Below are 23,219 nucleotides of genomic sequence, written 5' to 3'. Positions count from 1 at the left end.
CATAATTAACCTAAATGCCACATTCAGGTACGCAATTCAGAGGAAAATAATTAAACTACAATGTACTTTAAACGTTTAGGAGTTAACAGTGTAAACGTAGGGCTGGTTTTAAAATGCCCAGTTCTTGCATTAAATAAGTACAAAAGACATTTGTTCAGAGCCCTTTTTTTTTTTTTTTTTTTTTTAAAGGAAGATCATGATACAGTTTTTAAAAGGTAACGAATGGGATCTTATTGACTTCCTTGGAAGTATAAATACATATTACTCAACCCGTTCCCCGTGAGACACGCAAATTAGAGCTACAGTTACCCGGCCTTTCGCAGACGCTGCCGTTAACTTCGTTGATGCACGTCGCTGCCTTCAGGCCCTGATGGAAAGGCTCAGCTAAATAGCCGCAAAACCCAGCGTCGCTGGGCTCGTCGGGGAGCCACTGGAGCAGGGTGTTGGTGAAGGGCGACATGTCTTCCCAGCACCAATACGACACGTTGATTTTTCTCAGCCCGACCCACGGAGTCAACGTTTTGGGCTAGAAGGAACAAAGCGTAACGTTAGGATCGACGACCAGCGCGGGAGAGCTCTGCTGTTAAAGATTGCATGGATATGGGGGAAGAGAAGGGATAGGGCAGGTCAAATCCAAACCAGTATCGCTCCACTGGCAAAGAAAAGTCTCAGTATGAAGACCTCATAATACAACTGTTTCTGCAGGCAATGTATTTTTTGGCACGGTTTATATTTTGCAGAGAGGCAATTCAACTGCACCGCTACATTACATTATTTCACCGTTAGGATGGTTTCTCCATCAAAGCGCGATGGTGGCAGAGCTGCACGGGGAAGGCTTTAGACCTCCCTTTCCTGCTATAGGATCACCTACTTCAAACTGATTTGATGCACTCTTAGAGCCTAATTCTAATTGCAACAGGGTTACACAGCACTAGGGGCTAATACCCATATATTTTCAAATTACTATGGAACAACTATACATAGCTTAGTTAAAAAAAGGAGTAAATGCAAGGTACAGTCTCCCCCAGCACGGTAGTAGGGTGCCATTAAATGGTAAAAGTGCAAGTGTTAAACTTAACCACTGCAATATCCAGGAACTCTTGAAGATTTTAGAGCCATGTACTTTTCCAACATCCTGCCTTTCCCTCCTCTCTTTTCAAAAGATTTAACGATCTTGTGCGAATTGCACCTTATATTTTATTAGTTAAATTGAATCCACTCTAAAAACGGCCACTTGACAATTACAAAGGGAATGAAAGCCGGAAACGTTCTCATTCCAACGGGGCAATGTTTCTCTTCAATACTGAAGTACGGTTCTCCTTTGAAAAGCTGCAACCATATTACGCTCCCTGTGTCCCCTGCCCAATTTTTCCAACCCAAAACTTTTCCCGTGTGCCAGCCCTGCACCAACTGGCCTCCGAGACCCTCGAGGAGTTATTTGAATGTGCTTCCAAGCTGCAGCAGCTCGGCAGGCCAAACTGGGCTCTTGGCAAAGCTGCACAACATTGCTCTTTAAGACTTCATCACCACCTGCACTACCTGCCCTGAATACCTCCACGCTTCTGCCAGCGACTAGCAAAAAAAAAAAAGAAAAAATCTATTTTATTGATGCACGAGGAGGGATAGATCCTGATCCCCTTCGCATTGGCTCAAGCAGGAAAGCACCTGCCACCAAATAAAGCCTATATAGCTTCAAATAAGTCACGCAGATCCGCTGAGTAAGAAACCGTCATTTTAAACCCTTTTCGGAACGGAATAAATAACTTGAAGTGCTTTGCATTAAACACCTATGGTGCCCCAAAGGGACCGTTATTTATAAGATACTTTGCACGAGTCACGGGAACCGCTCTCATCCCTGTCGTAGCCATGTATCCCACAAGAGAAACGCGCACGCGATTTCATTACAGCAGGCGATACCTTTGAGGCACCGTGTGCATTTATATTTATCTCTCACATTTACATTCTCTACAATTTCACTTCAAAAGCACCCATAGGGTATGCTGAATTTCAAAAGAAAAGAAAAAAAAAAATCAGTCTTTTTCGGTTAAGAAGCAGGTCTGTTCTGGGCAGAGCACACAATACCCCAGCAAGGAGGACTTTCCCCACAGTCAGAGCTTTAATTAGTCAGAGGACATTAAAGAGAAGCACTCACCGAAGCCTGCATCTTCTGCAGCTCCTTTAGAACAAATTCTACCTTTTTCTGGGTTGTAAGAGAAGCCAGAAAAGCACCGTTGGATCTGCAGGACAGTTTGGCATGATCATAGTTCTCCTTTGTGTTGGTGATTTTCAAGCATGAGTTGCCAACCAAATGCCAGTTTGTCCCACAGATATTTTCTGGAAAGAGGGTGGGAGAAAAAAAGAAAAAGAAAAAAAAAAGTAAAACGAGGTGCAGGTGATCTTCACTACGCTCAAAGTACTGAAAGAGCTGTTCAACCAAAATAAAACCTACAGACCCATCCAAGAGCAGCACGAGTTTGCCAACTTGGTTGGCACGCTCAAAAGTATTTACGTATAAATAATTTGGAAGAAAGCAAAGCTGTTTAGGGGAGCTAAAGTGAGACATCATCTTTTAATACTCTGCAGTATGTAGTAAAAGCACTTATTTGAACTTAGAATAGTAAAATCATTTCAGAAGAAAGAGTAGTGGAAAACAAATGAATATGTTGCTGATGGCTTAAGCCATATCTTCAACCACAACCGTAAGGATAACTTGCTGCAGGAGGCGGTTGCTGGTAATCCTGTCCACAGCACCGAATTTCCAGGATTAATTCCTGTTTAATCTTGAGAACAGTCATGCCCACTACCGAAGAACTAATAACACACACACACTTGTAACTACCCTTACTAGAAACACGATGGACGTTTTTAGGGTGAATCTTTGTAGAGCCAACGCCTACCTACAACGGGTTGTTTTAGATTGGTCTAACAGACTGAAAAGCTCTCAACTGCCAGCTTTTCAGGTGGGTTTTTACAGACTATGACCAAATCACCCCCTTCTCTACAACAACCCAGACTAAGCTCTTCATAGGTTTCATTAAAAGATGCTTTTCTCGCTCTTGTGATTCTTCTCTGAAGTCTCCCCATTTTTTCTCTCTTCCAGACTAGCCGATGCCAGACCTGGATAGGTCCAGACCTAAGTGGGTTACTAAAGGAAGGCCATCCATGCCAATCTGAAGGTCCTGTCCTTGTGGTTTTTCTCCCCTTCTCTATATTTTATTAACTGTAAATGTCAACTGCTGAAGAAGCTGTATTTCCTACCCGGTCACTGAAGAGAAAAAAAAAAAAAGTACTACAGAAAAGACTAATGATCAACTCCTATGAGCTCCCACTAGAAACACTCTAATAAGAGAATTTTCCTTATACATTTAGATGTTATTTGTCTAATCCGTCCAGTATGTGCCATTCTGCTTTCACACAATTCTAGCTTCTAAAATTAAATAGCATGCGTTATTAAATCTAATACCTTACAGAAGCCTATTATATCAACAGTGCTGCTTTTATCAAGTGAAAAAACAGAGATGAAACACAGGCTAATAATTATACAAATGATCATACTCCTCTTCAGACAATTGGGACTGAAAAAGACTGAAGAATATCCCATCAGACTTTCTGAACTTCCTTGAAATAAAGTCTCGTACCAAACACATTATGATTAAAGAATATTATTTGCTCCATCTCAGCAGTAAAAGATTACATAGTGTTTTCTGGTTTTTTTTTTGGTTATGGGGTTTTTTTTGTTTGTTTGTTTGTTTTTAAGAGGGGAAAAAAAACCCTAATACTTTTGTACTGAATTAATTCTGGGTTTATTTATTTTACACAAATACAATCAATACCTACCTGGTAAAGCAATGCACTCCTGATTCCTAGGTTCCCACTGACAGTTTTGATCCATGGCACAGCTTTTACAACTTGTCTTTTTGCTGCAATAATATGCAGGGTTATCCTTTGGACAGTTATCATACATAGTAATAGGAACCTAAAATAAATAGCACAGACAAGGTTTTTTTCCTCTCCAAACAGGTCTGCTTAACACAGACTACCACTCTAAGCTCTACACTTCAGACCTACAAAGCAACCCATATATTCAAAAGTTGTGACACTGGATACAGCCTCTACTGCATATTTAGGATATTCCCCCAGGCCAGCATCTGACCTTTTCCCCGCTAGACCTTTTACGAAAAGGTTAGTTTTTCTTTTCTAGAGCCAGAGAAGGCTCTATTAATGGCAAACCTGAATGGATATGTGCCTCAGCGAATAATCACATCGCACTCATCATGAAACCTTCCCCTCTACCCCTGCCCTTTGATATCCTTTTCACTTAAAGAGTGAAAGAATGTCACGAAAACCCCTTGGACCAACTTGAAAAATTCAAACGTCAGCAGTTCAGAGCTACACATGCACTGGAAACAACGAACCAAGAGGGGTCGTATTGTCAGATGAAGACATCTGGGACACGCAACATTTCAAAAGCTAAATTTAAACTACAGAAGTATTAGAGAGACTTTACCTGCTCTTCCGTGCAGTTGTTCTGCATTGAGATACACTGGTCAGTGCACCATTGACAGTTGTTTGTATTTGCTGTACAGCTATAGCAGTCTGTAATCTGATCACATTTTTCACTGTCTACAACTATTAAAGAAAAAAACCTGCATGACCAAAAACAGGCATTTCCTGACAGAGTTCCAAGAACTTGATTATATACAGCAAAAGATAAAACCATACAGTAGCGCCTGGAGATTTTTCATTAACAACCAGTTAGTAGATCAGACACTTTGATGGGACTGGACTGATAGAAAAATTGCATTCTTTTGTACCATTAATTATTTTTAGTGCCCAAGTATCAGTAAAACACAATACAAGAAAATGCACCAGGACACAGAAGCACATGAACTAAGACCATGCATGCATGTTCAGTCAATGCACATGCAGATGATGCCAGAGGACATTTAACAAGGACAGTGAAAATCTACCACTGCAGGCCCATTTTGCTGAAATCCTGGCCTTCAATTATGTGGAGCATTTTCATGCAAAGCTTGAACTTTCCACTTCATCTTTCCAATTGCTTATCGCCTGTGTTTTGTGAAAATTTATTGTACATTGAGAGCCCATCAAAGCAATGTCCCTTTACATCAATTTCTTTTAAATAATTAAAGGCTGCAACCTATTACAGAATCAAGGTTCATATAATTCAATCCAGAGCAATGAATGCATTGGGATAAGGCATTGAGAAACTGTTAGAAAGTTATTGTAAGCGAGAACACAGGAATCAAACCTTAAGACAAATGTTCTTTTTCTGTGCCCCTATCCATATAATACTGCAGAAGGAAAAATAAAGCAACTTTTTTGATAACTCTCTTCCTGCTATCTCCCTTGAAGGGCACAGAACAGCACAGTGGGGCCCAGATGCCCCTCCCTTGCCCCATGGTGCTCATCAAAAGACTTGTTGGCTCTCACAAGGGCAGTTCTTGCAGCAATCGTCTACACAGCAATGGTCCAGGCCTGATTCCTGACTGATGATGTCTATTCGGGATGGGGAAGTAAGTACAAGCTTTTTGGAAAGCGACACTCAGTATAGTAGAAAAAGCCCTAAGGAGGTGACGCAACGGCTCCAGGGAGATGCAAATGTCCTCATGCCACTGCTGCCGCTTGGTCAGAGGGATTCCTCTGAGGGCATATATGGAAACAGAACTACAGCCCCCTGTCTTGAACTTTTTCTGGCAATGGCACAAAAATAACGCAAGATGCAATTTGGAAAGGAAAAAACCTAGGCGCCTTGGGAAAGGGAAACAGAGAGGACGTTGCACATACCTGGCTTGGGAGGACAGTCCTCAAAGACCTTTTGCTGCTGCTCTAGCGTTGCCATCTCCCAGGGGACACACTGGGGAACGGTGGCGTTCCACACGCACCGGACTCCGGGACCCGCTCGCGAGCAAGCTGTTTCGTTGTCAAAAGCTTCACATCGTTCCGGTGTGTACTTCAGTATGTCGCTCAGGAGGAGGCTATTGAAGCCTCCGAATACGTACATGGTGCTAAACAAAATGCAAATAAATATATGAACATTTGCCTCTGTGTTTACAGACCATGTACTGCTGCAGCTCGGTTTTATTCAAGGTATAAGGTGTTTTATTACATTGTAGTGTGTATATAACTGAGATCTATTTACTTGGATAAGTAATGCACTAAAGACAAGGGTCAATCAAGTTCCACTAGGTCAGAGAACCCAAAGGATCTCAATACATGGCTTCTGAGAAAGACAAGAGTCAAACTTACCCTAGATAAAACGCTTCCCTTTCAGCCAAACCTCTGGGTGACACCCAATTAGCGTGAATATAAACAAAATGCTGCAGAAATGCAGGATTCTCCTTTCAAGAACAGTGGCAAGAAAGGAAGGAAGGCTAAAATAGGTGAGACGGTATCACACCATTAAATCAGTGCTCAGAAACTGTGACAAAACAATTCAATGTTGTCACATCTTGGTACACTGCTGTGACAAAACCACAGTTATTTTCATGGCTCTTAGCAACTGAGCAAAGAGTCATTGTGTCAACTGAAAGCAAAGTAATGTTTTGAGGAAAAAAATGTGGTGTTTTCTTTAAACCTTCTTTAACATCACAACTGCTGTAGGCATAACATCAAATTTCATTAGTTACATAAAAACACTGCCCAAAAAAAACTGTGCATCCGTGTTTGTAAGTGTATATTTAGCAAGACAGTGCATAAGAAATAACGCAACTAAATAAAAGTTTGGTTGATTAAAAAATATTTTAACACTGTATTTTCATCCCACTTCAGGAAAGCACTTAGGCATAAGCTTAATCATTCTTCATGGGAGCAAACACACAGCTGGTATTCAATAAATACCGAAACAAACACAATAGTGAGCGATTATCTGCAGAGACAAAAAGAGAAGTATACACTAGATTCTCTAGATATATATATACCTAGAGAAGCAGCATCTAGAAGTATATCTTTCTCTTAAAGGCAGTATGAGTTATCTCTCTAGCTTAAACGGTCCTTTAAATAACGCTGCTGATTTATGAAAAACATCTTCAAAAGGATGAAGGAACTAGAATGGAAGACTCCTAGCAAATATCATTTCTTTGAAGACGGCCTCAGACTTGGTTCCACCAAAGACAGTAACAGAGACATTTGCCTGAAAGCATGGATATTATTACAGCGATATAATGTTAAATGGCAGGAATCATCATCTCATCTACAATTTCACCCAAGCACTGTACATCATATGACTGGTACAGAGGAGCCAGACTGGATAAACTATATAAACGAAGACATCAACTTCAGAAACCATGAGGGAAAGCTATGGTTTTGAAGATAAAAGTTGACAGTGCAGCTAGACAGAAGGAGAAAGAAAGAAGAAACAAACAATTCAATTTTTGTAGCAACTAAGTGAGCTGAGACAGCTTAGTCAAGCGAAGAAGCTGACGTGCTAGAAGCTCAGAAGGACAAAAGGGCTGAGAGCGAAGGGTGGACACTGAAGTCATTACAAGAGTTAAGATCAGAGAACTTGAGCAGATTTGGAAGACACATTCTCAAATCTTGTCTCGGATCTACATACATCAATGCGCACACAGACACACACACACACGTGCACAGACATGTAAAGGTATTTGAGTTTACTGAGAAGCGAAATATGCCACCACACGCCGGAGTCTTTGCTTCCTTACCTGTTGTACAGCACAGCAGAATGTCCAAACCTGTTCACGTCGTGATGGAGATCGGGGCGAGGAAGCACAGACCACTGATCACAAGCTAGGATTAAGGAAAGCTCATTTCAGAAATGTTCCTCACGTATAATTAATGACTCAGTTTATGCAGCGCCTTCCTTCCTCAAAGATCCCACAGTACTTTAATGACCATTCCACCCATCACCAAAACGCAACTCTCTAGAGTGAAATAGGGCAGTTTATGAAGGCACACGGCATTACAGCATGTCAAGACAAAGTTGACACTATATCCATTTACAACCACTTTAGCACTAAAGGCAGCTTAGCTGTTTCTTGACTCTCTCAGAGGAAGACCAGAGCCTCCAGAAGAATCAAGTGCAATGGCATTATCTTGCTTTGCAACACTTAGACTTAAGACTTGGTCTTCACAATGACCTCACGGTATCACGGAAAGGAAAAGGAAGGATGCAATAGCCCTGCCCTGTCATCTAGACAGCTCATTATGAAAGAAAGTTTCATGGCCTTGTGCTGAAGAGGTTATTAGCTTTTGGGCAATCACGTGTAATTAAGTGGTGGTGGTTTGAAGGGTTTTTTTTTCCCTTTACTAGTGGAATTTTTCACTCCATAACAAGTTCAGTTTTTATCTGTTTACATGTGAATTATTCGCAGTTCCGCCCCAAACCAGCATCACTGAGAACAGAGACTTTTATCCTTTTTTTTTTCATTGCAATTATGTCCCTAGAGGGCAGCTATCCATGTTTTTAAAAATATTTTTCACTCATCATAGCTTAAGGATTTTTTTTTTTCTTTTAATATAACGTGAGATTATTCCATCTTTTTCTATTAGCATAACATTTGTAAGTTTTGCCTCATTTTTTACTTTGGTTTCTCAGGTAATTTTTTCCTTTAGGCAGTACGAAAAAAAACAACTTAAGAAACATATAACCCACTGAGCAATCAAAGGAACAAAAGCAGAAAAAGTCAGTCCAATTCATACCACTTAAACTTTGCAAAGTAAATGGGAACACCTTGGGGGCTAATGTCCCAGAGGCAGTTGTATGCAATTTATGAAATTAAGACAGAAAAGTCAATCTGCCGGAAAGACCTACAGAGCCTCTCCAACACTCACAAATTCTTTAATACAAGATAAAACTGTTTTGTCATGGACTGAATCTTTGAAAAAATAAGCCCACAAACCAAAACTAGTATGTAAATAAAGCGAGAGGGCAGAGAAAAACAACCTCATTAATTCTTTACCAAATTTAATTGGAAAATTGTTTGGTAAGCAAACTGATTCTAACTTATGCACCCACTGACACTTCTGTTCAAGATATGTGTGCTGATAAATAAAATATATAGGACTCAGATGGTTGGATTTAATACTTTGGTAAATCACGGTTTTAAAATTTATTTTTAAATGCCATTTACTCAATTTTAAAAGAATTTAACCTACCCCAGCATCACTCATGAAACAAGCACGCATGGTTCCAATTTTTAACAGGAAGCTTCAACAAAATTGGACAGCAATTTGTGATTTTTTTTATCCAGCGAGTTGTGAGTTATGTGAGGCCAAGAAACATATTTTGCTAGATTAATGGAAGGCTTGGAATGTTTTGCTTTCTAAGCTTCTTTCCCATCTTTAACAGAAGATCAAGTATTGGAAAAAATGAATGATTCTGAAACTACAAAGAACACTCTCCTTCCTGACTTATGAGTTAAACCAAGCCTAAAATTTACAATGCATAGGACTTTATTAAATGTACTATTCAAACAGAACCTGTACGCTACGAAAATATCTAGCCTCCTTCTGTGTTTGGCATCCAAACAATTTTTGATTGGGTAAATAGAAGAGATTTAATTTCTCTCCTAGGGGGAAAACTCATTATACACATATAGTCTTTTGATGAATATTTCATGCTGATTTTTAGAAAAACAAAGTTAAAACTTATTTCTAAATGAAAGAGAAGGGTTACTTAAACAGCAGTAATTGTATTTGGAGACAAGTTGCCCGTGAAGGTTCTGTTACTGTCGTAGGTGCACCCCATAGCGAAGGGACCCGGTCTTTTGGAAAGCTGTTCTTTCCAGCTTCTAGCCTGAGAGTCTGCCTTATAGAAATGAGAGTATGCCGGAGCACGGGAAGGCCTCCCATCCCTGCCGCGTGAAGTGTGATCAATGCAAGCCCTAATTCTCGGTGTAAACCTGGTAAGGACTGGGGCAAGTTGATTATAACGCGTACTTCCCGCAGGAGGAAGCCTGCCTGTAACTAAACCGAATTGAAAAAGCATTGCTATTGACGTATTTTGTCAAACTGATGCAATTTGCGTTTTACGTCTAACAGAGAGTTCAGCGGGTCATGAAAGGTAGCAAAGTTTAGCAAGAAAAATCTATCTCTACTGTTACCCAAGTTTTAAAAATTGCTCCCTCCTCCGCTTGACTGTCAAAATAGCTAGTTTGAAGTAAAAACTCCCAATAAAGCCAGCTAGGAGCACGCATGACTTGCGATCGCAGGTAGCAGGAGAGAACAGTCCTTGTTACAGACAGCAAAACTGCACAAGGATGTTAAACACTGCTACTCCAAGCAATCCATTTGCTGGCATATTCCTTTCACAACCAGGAGTGCAATCTCGATGGACAATCATTCCACTAATTCAAGCACACAGGATTATTTCAGGGAATCAAACAAGAGATCCCATATTTCAAGGAATTCTAACAGCAGACGGTAGAATGTGATATGAGTAAGGAATGGTGTTTTTCTCCAAAGGGAATTATCTGGATGCGCATACATCTTCTTTTAGATAATTTCACCTCTTTTTTTTTTTTTCCCCCCCCTCCTTCTTAAATGCAGTCTCTGGACTCCAAATTCACAAATAAATGCTGCCCTCTTCTGGTTATTCCAACTCATCAAAATCTAATCCTTCAAAATAAAATCTAATCATTCCGCTTTATTATTAAATAATGTGGATGGGGATGTTTATACTTTCAAAGTGTACATATTAACTGAGCTTACAAAGCAGCACAGTGACATGAGAAGTCAGCCTTCAGTTAAAACAAGAGCACGCAAGGTGTAAGTAGAGCTTCAGCAGTGTCCAGTGCTTCTGTCGTAACGCCTTACATTTTTGCTAAATCAGAGATTAAAACATACTCAAAATATCAACTAAGCTTTTTGACTGAGACATTATAACAACTTTCTTTATGTTTAAGAAATAATTTTTAATGCCCAAGGTTACGTATAAGCTACTGACCACAGAACTGCTGTCATATTTGCCTAGAAATCACTGCAGCAGCTCACTTTGCCTCTCCTGATTACACATTCTTCTGCAGTCTGCTTAGTAGCATTTGGTATAATATACGCAGCATGGAAATTAATCTTTTTGAAGACAGCTCTCTTCGAATCGCTAAGACTTCTTTTTATTATTATTTTTGCAAGAACTTACCAATATCATATGCCATAAAATCCGAAGAAAAGCACTTAGCGCCGTGGCTCATTGAGGTGTCATTGTGCGTGTTTCCTCCAAACACCAGCATGGTTCCACTCATTATCACAGCAGTGTGCAAATAGCGGAAAAACCTACTGTCTTTAAGAATTGTCCTTCAGAAATAAAAACACATGTATTAATGCAACCGATTAGTACCTGATAGAGGCAAAACAATCCATAAACCCACGCTGGAGAAGGAATTGTGGAGGGATACCATTTCATTAATTTTTTCCAATGAAATATTTAACAACTTTCTTTCCAGACTGTTCAGTTCCTCCTGTAAGGTGATTCTCTCATCTTCCAAATTGCTTTCCAATTCATAGGAGACAGGCGTCCACGAAAGCATCTTCCCAAAGCTAAGGATCTTAAAATCATCAACCCCTTCCCTAGGGAGCGTCACCTAGTTTTCACAGTAACTGAGCTTTGAGCACTGGCAGTTATACTGCTGATATGGTGCTGGAGGACCCCAGTCGAGGTAATATTCATTTTATACTAACCTAAAGAATTCTTTTAAGTTAGATATCATCTCTTCCTCAAACCTAACAAAACTATTTCAGGGAAAACTATGCAGCCTATACTAGAGCCCTGCAGCTTAATATTTGCAAAACTCAGTGTCTCATCTGTGATTAAATCATGGATAGTGTTAATCATATTAGCCACTGCCCTCACCTTTACTCAGCATGAGAAATGACACTCTTTGGGTCACTCTTTGTAGAATTTCTCTACTTTTCAGAGAGCGCGAGAGTGCAGAAAAACACAAATATGACGTTTGTGTCACAGGCAACACTGTCGCAACTGGCAAGTTTTTGCAGCTGGAGCGCTGCGGGACAGCAACACTGTGAATGAAGTTTATATTAAAGCAAAGACTTCCACAGTGAAATATTGGGCAAAGAGCAGATCGATGACCCAAGCCAGGGACCTGTTCCTAAGGTCTGAGCTGCAGCGTCGCTGCACACAGGGGCTTTTGGAGCATTACCCTGTCCCTGAGACAGGGCCACAGTTTTAAGACTGTAAAACCCCCAGCAAAACACTGGAGGGAACACGGGGAGAAACAAGCTTGTCGAATAAAACTCAGCAGACTGCTTTTTTGTCCTTCCTCACCATGAAATCACAGGAGGGAGAGAGAGGGCCTAAACTACCAAAGAACAAAAAAAGGGAGTCAATTACACCAAAAATAAGAAATAAAATAAAGATGAACAGACCATTTCTAAGTATGCTTCTACTGCCTTGATGCAAAACTTCCTGCCTGCTCTGACAGCGAAAGGACCACCGAGGCTGGTCTTATTCTAGTCCTCTGGAGACTAGCAAAATAAATGCCCTGCGAAAAGGTTGCTGCTGGAAGAGTTTGGGAACAAATACGTGTGTGACATTTTCTGCCCATTCACCCAAATTTGCCTGCTCCACGGTAGAATTGGAGGATCAAACAAATCAAAAAAAGGAAAGAGTTGCGGCAGAAATATAAGTTACACTCTCAAAAAGTGATATAGTGACTCAAATTTACATGCGTGAATTCAAAAGATCAGCCCCCTTTTGTCAGTAGGCTTTAAAAACCCTTTAAGAAAAGCACAAAATTGAGGAAAACACACTTCACCTATAAAACCCAAAGTTGTCAAGTTGTGCTGTGGTTTTCTAATAAAACTCACCGTTGGGCAGAAACCAGTCACAGAAGATTTCAGCTTAAGAAATGAATGCTTCAGATCGTTACAGAGCCAGAAGAAAATGGGGTTATAATAGAAATTCTTTTGCAGACTTAACTGCAGAATGAATTATCACTCACTTGACTACAGTAACTGCACTCGTATGCATTGTCTGTACTGCTGGCAAGAAAATCCCATCAAGTATTTTTCCTTTCAGCTTTAATACAACAATATATTAAAACAGATTTCTTGGCTAGTTCACAGTCCCGATTATATGCAATTATATGATTCTCTATTCATAAAGGGTCATAAAAATAACATCTAGAGGAATGCACTATCTTGAATGCAACTAAGTACTGCTGTATTTCTATCAGATACCCTCATCCTCTTTTTCTATTGCATACAAAAAGGAGAGGAGGGTATACAGGAAGAAGAGGTACTTACCACATACGGGTATCAACTTCGTATTTGTACAAGTCATCTGCTAGCCTGTATTTGTTGGCACTGAATGCTTTGTAACCTCCATGGATATAAATCGATCTTGTATTTGGATCATAAACGCTGCTGTGACCATACCCTCCTTGCACCAAAGCTCCACTTGTCTGTAAAATGTTCCACATATTTGTGGCTGAAAAATGAAAAATGTGAACGACAGAGCACGGTTAATTTATCTCCATTAACAACATATCCCAATTGCGAAACAAATCGGGTTTCCCTCGACTCAGATCTACCCACTGTCTCTATCGCTTCACATCCAAAAATATTCTCCTTCAAGGAGCGCGTTTGCTGCCAAGAGGTACTGTTGTGTTAAATACTTTTAATTAGACCAGAAACACCTCTTCTACAGTCATTTATTAAATTTTGTAGACAAGCTAAGCAAATGAGAAGTAAAAAGCACAGAAATAATCTATTGCATTTCAGTGACATCAAAATGCCAGCACCGTGGCTTGATTTAGAACGGTACCTAAGAGCCCTTCTATACATTCAAAGCCAGATAGCACCGAAGCCAAGTATGATTGTGAAGAACACTGCACATAAAAACTGAGATGTGATTAACGGTCCTCTCAATGAAATAACATTGATTTTAAGCACTCCAGACACAACGTAATGGCAACTGAAACAGAAGCGCCAAATTCCACACCAAATCTCTGCAGTAAACCCAGAATTAAACCCTGTATAGGCTTCCTAACTCCAGGGCAGATCAGGCACACAAAATAATTGAAGCAATGGAATTTAATAGCTTGCAAGCTCACATGTGTGGGCACAACAAAACCAACCACTGGCAGGTTCTCATGCAGCAGCTTTCTAAAGAGATCCTTGCTATGGGTTCCCATGACACTCTCCCGTGGAAGAAAGACGGGACATGGGAGAGATAGACTCCTCTCACAAACCAAAATTCCCTTGCCACAGGGCTGTTGGCCATATCGACTCCAGGTCAGGTGCTGTGCACAGTATGTCCAGAGACCAGAACCCGGGGTGCAAACTGTAATAACAAGAAGCCCAGGAATGCATCACTCCACACATGCCCTGGTTGCTCCTCTAGAAACTCCAGTAGATCCTCTGGATCAGGATGACCAAGGGACAAGAGTAATGGGTCAACAGTGCAGATACCATCACCACTATTTCTGTGAATAACCAGCACATTTACATTGCCAATTTTAGGGGCCAAGCTATCCTCTCTACGCAGTTAGTGGAGCAAGTGAGGTGCCTCCAGAGAGCCGTTTCAGAGCAGTTAAGTTAGGCAGCAGTTCAGTTCATCTGGAGAGGTTCCTCCTCTTCTCCTGTGATGATGCTGGAAACCTCTGGATCCTAAAATCAGTGGGTGGACTATCCCCAGAAATAAGGATCAAAAAGGAGTCCACAAAGTCACCCCCTGCTCCCCTAAGCATTCGCTACTGATTGTTACTGGAGACAGGGGTATCAGCAGTCTGAACAGTTACATCCACTCTTATATTCACAGGACACAAAAATAATTTCAGAAGTGTATTCGTTGTCAGAGGGAGAGAGGAGGAAATACGAGGAAAATTAATTTAAATTGTGCCACAGTTATCTAGCTTTGTCTTTCAGTCACAGCCTTTTTGTCTTTGGGATCTAACAAACTCTATAAAGCTGGAGGCATATGGCTCCCTGCTCACTGTGGATAATGCAAATGCTTGAAGATAGATTCCAGTTCTAATAAATACAAGTAAAAGATGAAGAACATGGCTACCTTTGCTATGCTGTCTTAATATGGCTCATTTAAATAACTCTCAAATCAGCTGCTAAAATTCAAATGCACGGTAGGTAGGACCCTCACTCACCAAGGTTGTATTCCTGGACATTGCTGATATACCCGTAAAGAGGACAGTGCCCAAAGATGACGAGCATCACTGCACTACCATCTTGCAGGGTGACGATGTGTGCCGAGTGGCCGACAACAGCGTACTGCTCCTTGGCTTTTGGCGTCACTTGAGCCCAGGACTGACTGGGAATGTGGAACACCCACAACTGACTGGTCACGTTCCCCGTCGCGTCTATTTTTCCACCATACATGTACATATCATCCTGAAAGAAGTCAGATTTAAAATGAGGCCAAAGATTCAGTATTTAAGACACCGCTAATATGGAAGTGACAAAATCACCATATCTTAACCTCTCCCAGCCTTGCTAAGTTTTTCCTCCTCTCTCCGGATGAACAAGGATGAAACAAAGCCCAGAATCCCCATCCTTCGAAAACGTAGTCCTGCCTGGACTGAGCTGTACACCGCTTAGCCTGAACTCAGTATCCGTGACCCCAACATCCTCTTCCAAAAAGCAGCTTGGCTTCGACAGGATGGATACAGTATGGCTCTCTTCCCAGAAAAGTCTAGCGACTGCACAACTCTATTAGGAAGGGGGAACGGAGGGTTTGAAACACTTCAGGCATAGGAGGAAAATGACCAGGTGTTCTGCTTTTTAGGTAAGCGTATTTGAGCCCTGTGCTCAAATTAAGGAAGGATATCACACGTCTCCATCGTTGGTCACAGCTGATACAAAAGCAACCACGACTGCCAGGATTTGTACTCAAGTTGATACTGTCAGAACATTTTTAGCACACAGAAGAAATCCTAGATCAGGGAACTTAGTGGGAGGGATGCACAGGGCAGGATTGAGCTCCAGATAGCAAACATATAAATTTAAGTGTCTATGCTAGCTGAGTGTCTAAGCACCCCCTCTAAAAAATGGCAAGCTTGTCAATGGTCCCTGGAGAACAACTCAGCTGATCAAATGCAAGCAGGTTTGTCGGCTTTCAGGTAGCTGACTTGCTCTCCAGGCTCCACTGACTAGATCTCTGTTCACTGTAAATGGAGCTCAGAGAGCCAGTCCCCATAGAGACCCCAACACGTAGACACCCAAAGTCGTGTTGTTTTGATACGCAAGCTAAATCCCTCCCATAGTTTGCAAATCCCCAAAAGCAGAAGATAGCTGGGGAGATAGCACAGAAACTCCTTTATGTTTGCACACCAAAAGCTTTGTCTCCTAAATAAACATACTGACAAAAAATTGGGAGCCTTTGGAAAGCAAGGTGTCATGATAGCTAGACCGGGCTTTTATTAATCATCCCATAAGAGCTAAGCTCCAAAGCTCTCTCCAGTTTCCTTGGTGGATTTTTCCAATCATCTCAAAGTCAGTCACGAATCCACCAAAGCGTGTAGGGAGGTGCCTGTTTCACCGCTGACAAGGTGGCAGCCTTGGAAAGGGAAATTCTCTACTCTAGCTGGTGCCTCTTGGGGAATTGCTAAGAACCACTCCGTGTCACTGACGGCGAACCCCGTATAGTGCGCATCTTGGGAAGAGTTGCTCGCAGAAGGTTAATCAGCCCCCTGCAGGTGAGGGGGCTTCAACTTGAAGGTTCTTCAAGTATTCTGTTCATGAATTGTGACGTGCACAGTTTTTCAGGTGTTGTTAATTATGATTTATATGGGCCTGCACTGTGACGAGTTAATTAACAATCCACGAACAAAGGTAAAGGATCAGCTCCTTTCCTTTTCAAACGAGCTAACGTGCCAAAGACTTGTTCTCTTCTTCAAGACGTTCTCTTGGAGTTTTGCCATTCTGCTCTCACTTGGCCTGCACCCACAGCAAGGCATGCAGGTGAGGACTGAGGTCAGAGACGATCAAATCCACCTGTCATTTCCAAAGCTGGAAGAATACATGCAGGGGTCTACTACAGAAGCTGAGCAAGCTCCAAAAATCCCTAATCCACCAGCTCTGCCTGTGTGCCTTGGACAACAGATGCCTTGCAACTGGACTCTTGAGAGCTCCCAATAACATTTTTGCTGTCTACACAAAAGCTAATTAGGGAACCAGTTAAACTCCAGCAAACTCCAGCTGTCAGGCATGTCTTACAAGCACAGGCAGTCAGAAGGAAATAATGTAGTCACTGACCTTGGTCAGCCTTAAGGCACCTGAGAAAAGGGAAGGAGAGAGGAGGAACACACCAGTAAAGGCACTACCGACTTACTGGGATATTAATCCAAGGATTCTTCCAAGTACGAGTACACACAGAGGGGAATATCTGTGGACAAGCCTTTGAAGGAGAAATGCTCCTCCCAAAACAAGACTGATCTGTGGAAGGGAAAGGAGGGTAGGGGTGGGGAGGAGAAAAGGGAAATAAGCTGGGAGACGAATCTGTAGCACTAAACTTATTTACCTCATGTAAAGCCAACGAATGACCGTATCTCATCTCCACCGAGTTCACAGTGTTGTTCAGTGGAAGCCACTCTTCAGAAATAAGATCATACCTGTGCAATGAAAATTGGATTCTTTTTTTTTTTTTTTTGGAGAATTATGTATTCAAATGATGAAAATTATTACTTGTCTTTCCCAGGATTTGGTGGAAATCATTTTATTTAACAGAAGTCTTATAAGATTTCAGCATCACAAGACAGACTATCTATAAATTAAAAAAATTCAGTCAAGCCTATTCTGTTACTTAATATCCCTGTATTGATTTGCTGCACCCTGAATTTTCTTTCCCATGCAAAACCAAGGGTTAATGCACTGACTGCTAAATTATGACAACTTACACTAAACTCAGGCAAATTCCAGCCCTTTAGAAAGAACTGCCAGTGTTTAAAAGGCACTTTTTAATTATAGCTTTGTCAATCAAGCATATTTTTTTCTATAAACCTGAAGCGAGAGAAGCACTCTGCCCTGAAAATGGCCCATGGCTTTTCAGATACGGTGATGAACTATACTTGCCAGGCTTACAGTTGTACGAGATAAAACCATCTCTGAGAAAGTCTTTAATGAAGCCACATGGTATCTGTTGAAAAATCAGGCATGGACTTTGAAAGAATAAATTCTGGCAGTAATCAGCAACTATTTTATGACTATGTGTGTTTTCTGTTCCTCTTTAACTTCCACTACAAGAATTATTATTTCTGGCCTTGAGTTCAGAGCACACAGCTCTTGCTTAGATTAATGCAATCCAGCTATGCATGTATCCCTGGAAAAAAATCCACTTTTGCCTAGATCTGCCAGAACATTAGTAAGCTCAAAAAAGTAACTTAAAACATTTTCAGTACGGATTTCAATACGGGTACACAATATTATTCAATACCCTAGTTACTATTAAGTTACCTCAACTGATCACATAAATGTCATCATCCTAAATGCCATTCCCAGCTTGGTATCCCATGCACTACTCTGTGCTTAAATATCCACATCCACAGTAGTGAGTATATCTTCATTAAGGAACCAAACACTCTGAAGTAACACAGATACAATGTAAGAAAGGGCTAATAACACAAAAACAGAACTAATCTCTTTGAAGACAAGGCCAGGTACAATTAAAAGCTAACCTAGTAAAGAATTAGAATTGTATAATATATATAGTATAGTATATTATTCACTATAGTATATAGTGAATAGTTTAGGGCTGCCAAAGGCAGATGGACCTTTGGGTGACTGAGCAGGTTACCCAGAGAGGATGTGGAGACGCCATCCTTGGAGATATTCAAAACCTGCCTGGACGTGATCCTGTGCAACGTGCTCTAGGTTACTCTGCTTGAGCAGGGGGGTTGGACTAGATGATCTCCAGAGGTCCCTTCCAACCTCAACCATTCTGTGAACTTTATGCTTTTTCGTTTCCAAGATTAGCACCCCTTTTCTGTTTTTTCCCCCCACCTCAAACTGAGTCAAAGTTTTTATTATTGATGGTTTTTTTCCGGGAGATGGAGTGTAGGTCAAAGTACAACACATAGAATAGCATTTTCTAAAAATTATTCTCAGATCTACGTTCTTATACTTAGATTAAGTTAATCCATGTTTATACTCACGCTAAAACCTTCTGAGAGTCAGAATGATTGAAGACATAGCCTCCAACAATCCACATTTTGTTGTCATGGATTACGGTTTTGTGAGATGCTCTAGGAAGTTTTGGAAGAGAGTATTCCTCCCGGGTCCAAAACGACTGGTTCGCAGGAACAGGAATGGAACAGCCAGGACCTGGGGGGAAAAAAAGGGTTTTTTTAAAAAAAGTTAAGTAGTTTCTTTACAGGTCTGTGTTTCAGCTAGAGGTCAATAAGCTACACTACAGGTGAGAAAGCACATGGCCAGATAACAGGTAGAAGCTGTGATACTCATTTCCTTGCCCACACTAGCAAGCTGTGATGTGTATGCAATGGTATGCAATCTCAATGTCCCAGTCGTAACCCACTTAACTTTGACTCTAAAAAAGGTTTCAGAAAGAAAAAAACGCTCCACACTATGGGGGTATCTTCCAGCATTTATCCAGCTACCATGTGCCCACAGCAGCCCCAATACTGTCTGCCAAGGTTTCAGGAGACCTGCTCAGCAGCATGCTGTAAAAACCCAAAAGGTCATACAAGTGCTAGTTGCTACTCTTCCCTCTTTTTTCCCCTCCCCTTCCTAGCACTACATTTTCAAGACTTGTTTACTTCTTGCTCTTTCAAAGGGCCACACAAGGTAGAGGACAAACAAAACTTCATCCATATTTCAGATCCTCTTTAAACAAGAGCAGAGACAGGCCACAGTGGAGTTGCAGACCTCACCTGTTTGCACCTCTCCTGTGGTGACTTTCCTACATCATTTAGCTATTGAGCAGCAGGAGTCTGGTAGCTCCACAAGGAGCTAAACTACCCCCTTTAATACAATAATCCTAACCTATCTCCTTTAATACAGGTGACATATATCTATAGATATAGATATATAGAGATATACAGATATCTTTTTTTTTTCCTTAAACTTTTTTGCATGCAGTTTTTGGTCCAAACTGTTGTCCAGACTGGCATGGCTGACTAGCATACCTGGACAAGACACAAGAGTACTCTGTGTGTTCAAATAGGTTAACTACCACAAGTCTCAACTTTGCTGCAAGTACATAGGAATGAAGTTTTAAGTACTTTTTAACTGATGTTTGCACACAACAGATTGGTAACAAATTTCCCCCTTCTTTTGAAAGCAGCTATGCTGCTGTATACAGCAATACTAATAACCTGTCATCTTCTGATATGAAAAGCTAGGTGGGAGCATCAGATGATATTCTGCTCCTAAACAAAGTGCTAATACTTGTCAAGCAGGACAGTCCCGAGTGCTTCCAATTTAACTGCAAGAGCCGACACAAAAAAAGGCATCCTCTTAACAAGAGCTTCTCCACATTTACCAGGATACCCACCTTGCCAGTCTGCAGAGCACAAACATGCCTTTGTATCATTAAAGTCGCAATGCCCCCTCTCAGGCATCCCACAGTCATCCGTGCAGTAAGGAATATCGCAAGCTTCTCCTTTCCAGTATTTGGCACATTCGCACTCGAGAGCATTGCTGCTGTTATTGAGTTTGCACTCGCCTCGGCCAGAGCAATTATTGGGACACATATTGAAACTGCAAACGTCAAGGAAAGAAGGTTTGTCAGTAATGAAACAGCTGCTCCCCCAGCCATACCTCTTACTAACAAATACAAGAGCGATGCTGAACTAAAGTTGATAGAGCAGTTCAGTGGTTTCCTAATATACATACCCAAGGAGAGCCATTCATCTAGGATTTGATGTGACGGACCTGTACTTATTTGTTCTGTATGCATAATCTACAGAGCTGACTCATCAGTTAAGCTTACAACAACTGTGAAAAATAATCAATATGATTTTTAGCCATTTGTAATGCAAATGAATTGCCTCAAAACCTCCAAGAGCGAGTGAAGAATTTAATCAGCACATAAGGCCTTTGTGGTGTCTGTGCAATTTATACTTAAACTACTCACAACTGCACGCTATTCTGGGATCTGCTTACCAAATGAACACACTTGAGATGAATCCCAAGACATATACGTGCCTCTCTTGAATCATTTCTGATTTCATAACATCTGCAATATAACTGAGGCAAAAGCAGATACATCCTTGTTGAGGATGCAAAGTCAAATGCCCTACTCTTTTCCAAATTCCAGTTGTTGCCAATCCGTTAACCAGTACAACTCAAAGACAGGGATTACTACACAGTCTTCAATAGATGAAGTCACCAGCTCCAAGACCATGATTTCACAACTGTTTGTCTTTGGATTTGGATGGTAGCTATCTCCTATAGTAACTATAAAGACTGCTAAACTGAAAAGAAACTTAAATAGATCCTTCCATCTACTCTCTGCAAGAATGTTAGGAGGAAATGTAAACACTAGAACTTGCAGAAGAAACAAAGCACAAAACAGTACTTGAAGACTGCCTGAAATGATTAAGAAAATGAGTTTAAAGAAACATTATAACACTAACTTGAGAAAACAGGTAATTCTTTAAGTGATTTTCTCAACTGTATTGCTAGACTGTAATACTGATAGCTGACAGTAGATGGTGTCACGGTTTATGGTATCAGCCACATGTTCAAAATTGGATGCCACTGCTTCTGCTAAGTTTCAAGCAGTTTTGCAAAAGCTCCTCATATTCTTCTGAAGCCCTGAAGAGGTGCTTGGATGACCCCCATCTTTCAAAGAATCGACTGTTTATTTAAATGCTTAATAAGGATTAGAACGTCAAACATTTTAAGATCAGTTTTCAAAACCTGATCACCTCAATTTACGGAAACTTTTAATTTTGCAAAAAGCCACCTGCGACCGAGGACCTTGTAGCTGATTCACTGAAGACAAAGGTGACTGCAAGTTACACCCAAACTAAAATATCCTAGTACAGCACAAACATAAGTTGTATCTGCAACAACATAAAATTCAAAGCCCATTATGCCCACCAGAAGGCAGAAATTCCATCTCTGCTAGTATGCCCGTACCACCATCTTTTACTTCAAAACATAACCTTTCGAAAAAAAGTCAATGAATTAGGGAATAATCTAGAATTATTTTGAAAAAGTTCATCAATAAGCATGAAATATATGTTAGCAATTAGAAAGAGCCCATCTATAATGTTTAAAATAAAAAACAAGGAACATTAAAAAAAAAATTCAGACTAAAGGGAAACAGGTTAAATAATTCAATCCAAAAACTGAAGAAAGAAAGCATATCTCCCCTTCCCATCCTTCCCACACACAAAACCCCCCCCCACACTTAGGGTATCTCAGCAATAGATATAATCCTGGATCTCAAGTGAAATGCGTGTGCTTATTCAAAGCATGTTCATGCAGAAGTGCCTCTGCAGAACGTATAAGAGCACACATATGCACAAAACAAATCAATTCTGGTTGACTGAATATGATCAAACAAATCTAATAACGTAAAATAAATAATATGATGTCTTTTTAAGCAAACATTTACCCACACTTGTAATTCACAACTGAAGTTAATGTCGAGCACATTACAGTTATTAGCTGTTGTAAGGGTATAATAAGGATAGAAATCTAAATTCAAGTATATACTCATAATTACATGCTTCAACAGCAATAGATTGTTTCAAGACAAAACTGAGAAAAGATCAATCTCCTTTTACTCAACCTGCAACATTCGTTTAATCTCCAAAACCACTTAGGAATGGTACTACTTACTTATATGTGATGTTAAACCCTGTCAAATTATAGGCAGCATCACTGAAGAAATGCAGAAGAGCATATCCAGAAGTAGCTACAACTTCTGGTACTGTTTCATTGCTGTCTTTCTCAGGAACAATAAGACCACTGAAAAAGAAAAATGTGTGTGTGAAATGAAATAATGAGGAGCAAAGCAACAATAGTAAACACAGTATACACATCTCAGTATGAATAAAATAACTAGAATTCAAGGTATTTATCTGAAGTAATGAATTTCCATAAGTTGACTATAATTTTCATACAGCAGTGTTATCAGATTTTCTTCAACAGAACTCCTTAAATATTTGAAAGATGTTTTGAGCATCATGGGTATGAATATGCAAACAACCCTCAAAATAACCACATTCTCCAGGGCTGAAAAATCCACCAGGCACTGTCGGAAACATGAAACCAGAGTCTTCAGGAATCAGTTTATTAAA

General features: G+C 40.5%; 1 protein-coding gene across 1 annotated transcript in view; it reads right to left on the bottom strand.

Annotated features, from left to right (window-relative positions):
* Positions 1-23,219, bottom strand: part of ATRN (attractin) — a 217,455-nt gene that overhangs the window by 77,802 nt on the left and 116,434 nt on the right. The window contains exons 5-17 of the mRNA XM_067297263.1: positions 22,759-22,887; positions 20,459-20,664; positions 19,101-19,269; positions 17,471-17,561; positions 15,099-15,342; positions 13,243-13,426; positions 11,120-11,274; positions 7,686-7,770; positions 5,809-6,029; positions 4,508-4,629; positions 3,838-3,976; positions 2,153-2,334; positions 310-526 (exon numbers count right to left, since the gene is read on the bottom strand). Coding sequence (XP_067153364.1) covers positions 310-526; positions 2,153-2,334; positions 3,838-3,976; positions 4,508-4,629; positions 5,809-6,029; positions 7,686-7,770; positions 11,120-11,274; positions 13,243-13,426; positions 15,099-15,342; positions 17,471-17,561; positions 19,101-19,269; positions 20,459-20,664; positions 22,759-22,887 — 2,144 coding nt within the window. The remainder of the gene's footprint in view (positions 1-309; positions 527-2,152; positions 2,335-3,837; positions 3,977-4,507; positions 4,630-5,808; positions 6,030-7,685; positions 7,771-11,119; positions 11,275-13,242; positions 13,427-15,098; positions 15,343-17,470; positions 17,562-19,100; positions 19,270-20,458; positions 20,665-22,758; positions 22,888-23,219) is intronic.

Source organism: Apteryx mantelli, chromosome 5 (assembly GCF_036417845.1).
Source record: "Apteryx mantelli isolate bAptMan1 chromosome 5, bAptMan1.hap1, whole genome shotgun sequence".
NCBI classification, from domain to species: domain Eukaryota; kingdom Metazoa; phylum Chordata; class Aves; order Apterygiformes; family Apterygidae; genus Apteryx; species Apteryx mantelli.
Note: the sequence above shows the minus strand (reverse complement) of the source record. Positions and strands in the feature narration are given on the sequence as shown.